Source organism: Bison bison, unplaced genomic scaffold (genome assembly GCF_000754665.1).
Source record: "Bison bison bison isolate TAMUID 2011002044 unplaced genomic scaffold, Bison_UMD1.0 scf7180017864317, whole genome shotgun sequence".
NCBI classification, from domain to species: Eukaryota; Metazoa; Chordata; class Mammalia; order Artiodactyla; family Bovidae; genus Bison; species Bison bison.
This window is the reverse complement of record NW_011494889.1, coordinates 1,173,085-1,180,660: the sequence shown is the minus strand read 5'-3', so window position 1 is coordinate 1,180,660 and position 7,576 is coordinate 1,173,085. Positions and strand designations below refer to the sequence as shown.

Below are 7,576 nucleotides of genomic sequence, written 5' to 3'. Positions count from 1 at the left end.
AGCTCCCCGCCCCCGGTCCCCGACCCCCAATTCTACTCCCCTCCCTCAAACCTGGGGTCACCGTTCTCCCTCTGCCCGCGCGGGGAGTCCCGATTCTCCCGTCCCTACCCGGTCTCCGCGTCCCGCGACGCGGGGCGGCGGCAGGGGCGCCGAGAAGCATCCACTGAGGAGACAAGTGCCTGGGGACTCTCCGGCTCCGATCTGGACCGGAGCCGGGCTTCCGCCTCGCGCCGGAAGGCATTCGCGAGCGGGAGCGGAAGTCCCGCCCGCTCCCCGCCGGCCGGCGGGCAAAGACCGCACCGTGGGGTCTAGCCAGAACGTCAGGAGGATTCGCTGGGGGTTAACAGGGGTCGTGGGCACCCGGCCGAGAGAAAAAAGGCTTACCGTGAAGGGCCAAGGCGCCAAAAGTCTTTCTCCTTGCAGCTTCTCTTTACAGCCGATGAGCCAACGCACCTGCAATCGCTTGACCAAGGGGCTGTTCTTGCTGACGCCCCCAGAGGAACAAGATGACTCAGACCCTGACCCCTGCCCCCACAATCTAGTTGAAAATTGACATAAATATAAACAGAGATGAATAACACCACAAGGCAGCACTGCTTCATTCCTTAATCCAGATGTTTATCACCTGCTATATATCACTTATTGAACGACTAGGCTGTAAACAGATGCAAACCCCTGTCTTATGAAGCGAGGGAGGCACTCAGGGCAATGAACTAGGCAGAGAGTAAATCAAACAGCGACCCGTCCCTCGGGAAACTTAGGGTAGTATAGGGACAGATATATGAACAAATAAGTGCAATGAAACCATCGCGCGTTAGAGGAACTATGGCCGAGCTGAAGGCAGTGGTGGCGGTAGGAAGGTGAGCAGACACAAAACTATAGAAATACTGGCTCCTCAGTGAGTCTGAAATGAACGATGACTAAGAGTTAAAGGTCAAACAAGGTAGAGAAGGGCATGCAGAGGAGAAGGATGCCAGAGAGAGCTTGGTTTAATTAGGGATCTGGAGGAGGGTACACCTAATTTAGCAAGGTCTGCGATCGGAAAAGCGGGAGGAAGCAGTGACAGGAGGCAAGCCCAGATCTGGAAGACTGCTTTGTGTTATACTAAGGAATTTAGACTTTAGACTCCAGGCAACAGGGAATCAGCGCATTATCTGTAGGGGAACAGACAAAACACTGACTCATGGGTTGATTAGGATGATTGGCCTACTCATCAAAGGAAAATAACTTGAAAGATCATGGATAGAACATTGTACCTGTGAGGGTGTTTTCTCAAGCTGTCATCAATTCAGCCACTCAGTCGTGTCCAACTATTTGTGACCCCATGGACTGCAGCAGACCAGGCTTCCCTGTCCATCACCGTCTCCTGGGGTTTACTTAAACTCATGTCTATAGAGTCAGTGATGCCATCCAACTATCTCATTCTTCATCACCATTCTCCTCCTGCCTCAGTCCTTCCCAGCATCAGGTGGTCAGTTTTCTGATGAGTCAGTTCTTCACATCAGGTGGCCAAAGTATTGGAACTTCAGCTTCAGCATCAGTCCTTCCAGTGAATATTCAGGACAGATTTCCTTTAGGGTTGACTGGTTTGATCTCCTTGCAGTCCAAGGGACTCTCAAGAGTCTTCTCCAACACCATAGTACAAAAGCATCAATTTAAACTGTTATACCCAGATGTAAAAACAATGGATGACTATAACAACTCTACACAGGCAAGGCCACCAGAGCTCAGACCCCTGGGGTTGTCTACTGGGCAAATCACCCCAACCAACTGAGTGGCCAGCTGAAGCTGTGGCAACCATGGGATGAAGGGGCTGAGAAGGAAGAAACTTCATTACCAGCTACAGTAATGAGGACTGTTGCCTCTATTCTCTTACTTGCTACTACTACTGTTTAATCAGTACCCTCTTGCACACCAAACCCCATTTTTCCTTTTTAGAAATAAATGGTATAGCAGTTTTTTCCAATTCTTTTCCTTTTGCCAGCAATAAACTATGTTCCAATATATGAAGATAGAACTATGGTAAAATAAAAGGAAGACTGGACATCTTGTAGAACATCTGTACTTAGAGGGCATAGTATCATCTCTGGATGGAGCAGAAAGACACAGATTTAAGCTTAAAACTCAACATTCAGAAAACTAAGATCATGGCATCTGGTCCTATCACTTCATGGCAAATAGATGGGGAAACAATGGAAACAGTGAGAGACTTTATTTTCTTGGGCTCCAAAATCACTGCAGATGGTGACTGCAGCCATGAAATTAAAAGACTCTTTCTTCTTGGAAGAAAAGCTATGACCAACCTACACAGCATATTAAAAAGCAGAGACATTACTTTGCCAACAAAGGTCTGCCTAGTCAAAGCTATGGTCTTTCCAGTAGTCATGAATGTGAGAGTTAGACTATAAAGAAAGCTGAGCATGGAAGAATTGATGCTTTTGAACTGTGGTGTTGGAGAAGACTTTTGAGAGTCTCTTGGACCGCAAGGAGATCCAACCAGTCCATCCTAAAGGAAATCAGTCATAAATATTCACTGGAAGGACTGATGTTGAAGCTGAAACTCCAATATTTTGGCCACCTGATGTGAAGAGCTGACTCAATGGAAAAAACCTGGATGCTGGGAAAGATTGAAAGTGGGAGGAGAAGGGGATGACAGAGGATGAGATGGTTGGATGGCATCACCAACTCAATGGACATGAGTTTGAGTAAGCTCCAGTAGCTGGTGATGGACAGGGAAACCTGGTGTGCTGTGGTCTATGGGGTTGCAAAGAGTCAGACAGGACTGACCAACTGAACTGAACTGAACTGAAGGAACACAGAGAGAAAGTGGCCATTAAAGCTGAGTCACGTGGCAGTGCCCTACAGAAAAGATCTATTAACACCCCTTACCAAGGACCCAGGACCTGACCTGTTTTCTTTGATTACAGGAAATATTCCTGTGTACTTCTGAAATATTTTTTTGTTTTGCTTAACTAGGCAAGAAAGATTTCTGCTATTTGCAACCAAAGTAATTTTGCTTAAGACAATCTACTCCCAGAGTTCCTGTTGAATAGGCACTGAGTCAAATGATCCACATTCATTGCCACAGCAAACTGAAATGGATATAGCATGCATTCAGTCATGCCCAACTTTTTGTGACCCTATAGACTGTAACCCGCCAGGCTCATCTGTCCATAGGATTTTCCAAGCAAGAATACTGGAATGAATTGCCATTTCCTCCTTCAGGGGATCTTTCTGACCCAGGGATCAAACTTGGTTCTCTTGTGTCTCCTGCATGGCAGGCAGATTCTTTACCACTGAGCTACCTGGGAAGCTGAGGTGGATGTAGACACAACCCAAATAGGCTAAGAGGGTCTCTCATGCATGGATTTAAGCACTGACATATAGCCCTCCACTTGGTCTCCCTTTCATGTTGAAATAGAAATGTGACGTAAACCCAGGATTGGGTTAGGCATGAGCAAGGTGTCCCACGCTGGTAGGAAAAAAATGGGTAGGGGAACCAGAGGGAAGAGGAGAGAGAAGCGATATGGAAGAGAGAAAGAAGGGGAAAGAGAAGACATAATTATCTGAAAAATAATTAGGTCATCTTAGTTTCTATCTTTTCAGTTTTTTAATCCAAACCCTTATGGGGTCCAGCTAAACTTTCTGTCCTTAAATTCTATGGAAATTCTGTGTCCTTCCAGTAAATTTCCCATTTGACTTGGCTTAGTGTTAGTAGCTTTTTATTCCTAGAAATGAAATTCCAAGACATCAGTCCACAAGACACAAGGTTGCCTGTTCACTCTCTTTTCTGCATCACTCTCTTCTCCCCAGAACTTTGGAGTCAGCTTCTCACCCCAGGCTCAACTGCTGCTGCTGCTAAGTCACTTCAGTTGTGTCCAACTCTGTGCAACCCCATAGACAGCAGCCCACCAGGCTCCCCCGTCCCTGGGATTCTCCAGGCAAGAACACTGGAGTGGGTTGCCATTTCCTTCTTCAACGCATGAAAGTGAAAAGTGAAAGGGAAGTCGCTCAGTCGTGTCCAACTCTTTGTGACCTTATGGACTGCAGCCTTCCAGGCTCCTCCGTCCACGGGATTTTCTAGGCAAGAGCACTGGAGTGGGTGCCATTAACAGCAGGAGCAAGATTTTCACACCCCCACTGCTGCCTACAGGAAACCGTCAGAGTTACCACGGCGTTAATGGAGCAAATCATACCACCATCAGTATGTAAATATGGAGGAAGATTTTGGAAACCCACACTTCTTTTCGTGAACTTTTTATTTTGTATTGGAGTATAGCCAGTTAACAATGCTGTGATAGTGTCAGGTGAGCAGCGAAGGGACTCAGCCATACATATACATGTATCCATTCTCCCCCAAACTCCCCTCCCATCCAGGCTGCCACAAGGTATTAAGCAGAGTTCCATGTGCTATATAGGTTCTTGTTGGTATTTTAAATATAGCAGTGAGTGCATGACCATCCCAAACCCCCTAACTGTCCCCTCCTCCCAGCAACCGTAAGTTCGTTTTCTAAGTCTATGAGTCTTTCTATAGAAACCAGTATTTCAAATTCTTCATTATACAGAGGCGGGAGCTAAAGTCCAGCTAAACATAGCAATTTCTCTAAGGTTGAATAATTCAATAGTCCCAGAGATAGGACTAGTTCAAAAATCTCTCTCCCAGTCCACTTACCTGATTATTTGGTGTAAAAGACTCTAATACTCTCAAAAGGCTATCGTGAAAACCTTAAAAGTGTACTATAGGGATTTCTCTGGTGGTCCAATGGCTAAGACTCTGCACTTCCAATTCAGGGGGTCCAGGTTGGATCCCTGGTAAGAGAACTAGATCTCTCCTGCCACAACTAAGACCTGGTGCAGCCAAAATAATTAAATATATTTTTTAAAAAGTACACTACTATCCAGCCTGCTCTCTCCTGGATTCTGGAGTTCACTCATGTCTATATAATGGCATCAGTCTGACTGCAGAACCATGACAACTGTTTAGAAGACACTTGTGAGTGTCACTGGTAATAGATAGTTCCTCTGAACCAGGAAAGAACATCCTAAGGAATGTTTTCCTAGTTTTTTTTTTTTTTTTTTCAGTACTCTCTGACTGGCTCAGACAGATAGAAGGGTTAATTAACAGAGCTAATAAGGTTAGATGTTTAAGAAGTTTACTCACAGATTCTCTATTCTCTTTAGTTCATACCTGATCGTCTTTCTTATCTTTGTTTGTTTCACCACCAGTGTAAACAACAATGTCATTAAGAGTCACATCCAAAACCACATCCTCTTCCCCTTGCACCTGCAATAGTTTAGTAATTTGTAGCAAAATAAACTAGTCTACCTGCGTGTGTGCTAAGTCGCTTCAGTCGTGTCTGACTCTTTGAAACCCTGTAGACTGTAGCCTGCCAGGCTCCTCTGTCCATGGGATTCTCCAGGCAAGAATACTGGAGTGGGTTGCCATGCCCCTCACCAGGGGATCTTCCTGATCCAGCGATGGAACCCAGGTCTCTTGCATTGCCAGCACATTCTTTACCACCTGAACCACGAGGGAAGCCCAAACTAGTCTATGCTGCTGCTGCTGCTAAGTCACTTTAGTCGTGTACAACTCTGTGCAACCCCATAGACAGCAGCCCACCAGGCTCCCCCGTCCCTGGGATTCTCCAGGCAAAACTAGCCTATAGTTGGGAGCAATCACAATAGCATGTTCTCTGAGGTATAAATAAAATTATATTAGCAAAAGATTATGAATTGAATGACAATTAAGGTCATCCAATGCTCTCCAGTTAGTAATTCCCAGCTCTACTGCAAGGTACCAAATAAAGGTGTTTTCTGTGAAGATTTCAGTCTTCTGTGCTCAAATAATATCACTTAAAGTGAAAGATGAGTCTTACTACATTGAGGGTGGTGTTTTCTTCCTAAAGGGGGAGCTGCCCCAGAAATGCTTCAATTTAATTGAAATATTTTTGAAAACATGATCTTTTATATTTTGGTCTAAATTTTTTGTGGTAAAATATACAAAACATAAAATTGCTCATTTGAGCCATGTTCAGTTACGCATTTCTGTGGTATTAAGTGCATTCACAGTGTTGAATAACCATCACTCCCATCCATCTCCAGAACTTTTGCATCTTCCAAAACTGAAATTCTATACCTATTAAACAATGATTCCCCATTCTCCCCTCCCCTAAATCTAATTTTAGTCGAATTTTATAGGTTTGTATATTTCATTAAAATATTTTCAACACTAATTCATACTCTCTTGAAGTAAACATATTTATAAACCAGAAATAAAATAATGCCTTTTTCACCTCTTTTCCCCTGTGGAATTCAAATGTAACATATCATTTCCATGGGGACACATTGTACAATAATCAGATATTTCTACTTCTTTAAAACCCACACCAATGGGGATTCCACATGTAAAGGAAAAACACACCAGAGACACTTGACATGATACTCATGAACTGAAAGTTTGGGTGGGTATGTTTGGAAGGACTTTTATACATGTTAATGATTTTAAACTGTAAGCCTTGTTTTCCTTTCTGCAAAAGCCGTGGACATTCCACACATCTGACTGGGGCACAAGCCTCACTTTGTTTTCTTTCCAACAAAATCAAAACTAAACAGGAATGCTCCTGCCAGAAAAAGCTTCACCTGCTAAATTCCAACAGGTCTAGGAAAATAAGCCTTTCCTCTTCAATAAAGATTTCTCTCCCTGGCCTGGTAACTGAAACAGACACACAGTTCTACTTCTAACTTAAAAATCTTACATTAGGTAGAGTAATAGACTGAATGTTTAGCCCTGAATCTCAATTCCGTTGTTTAGTCGCTAAGCTGTGTGCAACTCTTTGCAACCTGTAGTCCTCCAGGCTCCTCTGCCCATGGGATTTCACAGGCAAGAATACTGGAGTTGGTCACCATTTTCTACTTCAGGGTCTCAATTATACAAACTTATTTCCCAAGAAGAAATAAACTACAGTCTAAGAAGATTGAGATAAAACTTTCCTTGTGAAAACAATAGGAGTATGTCTTAAAGAGGAATATGCCCTTTCTACAAAAGTATCACGATGAATTGGTAAGAAGTCACTTCCTTTTTTTTTTTTTTGGCTGTACTGGGTCTTTGTTGCCATGTGCAAGGTTTCTCTAGTTGCCATGCAAGGAGGCTTCTCTAGTTGTGGCAGACAGGTTCTCTAGTTATGGGGCTCGGGCTTAGTTGCCCTGCAGCAAGTGGGATCTTAGTTCCTCCACCAGGAATCAAAACTGAGTCCCCTGCATTGGAAGGATTTTTAACTGAACCACCAGGGAAGACTGCACCTCCTTTATTTTTCAGTTCAGTTCAGTTCAGTCAGTCAGTCGTGTGCGACTTTTTTCAACCCCATGAACTGCAGCACGCCAGGCCTCCCTGTCCATCACCAATTCCCAGAGTTCACTCAAACTTACATCCATCAAGTCGGTGATGCCATCCAACCATCTCATCCTCTGTCATCCCCTTCTCCTCCTGCTCTCAATCTTTCCCAGCAGCAGGGTCTTTTCCAATGAGTCACCTCTTCACATCAGGTGGCCAAAGTATTGGAATTTCAGCTTCAACATC

General features: G+C 44.2%; 1 protein-coding gene across 1 annotated transcript in view; it reads right to left on the bottom strand.

Annotated features, from left to right (window-relative positions):
* Positions 1 to 218, bottom strand: part of DISP1 (dispatched homolog 1 (Drosophila)) — a 223,123-nt gene extending 222,905 nt beyond the window's left edge. Inside the window, exon 1 of the mRNA XM_010852828.1 lies at positions 109 to 218. Coding sequence (XP_010851130.1) covers positions 109 to 160 — 52 coding nt within the window. The 5' untranslated portion in view covers positions 161 to 218. The remainder of the gene's footprint in view (positions 1 to 108) is intronic.
* Between the last annotated feature and the right edge of the window lie 7,358 nt (positions 219 to 7,576).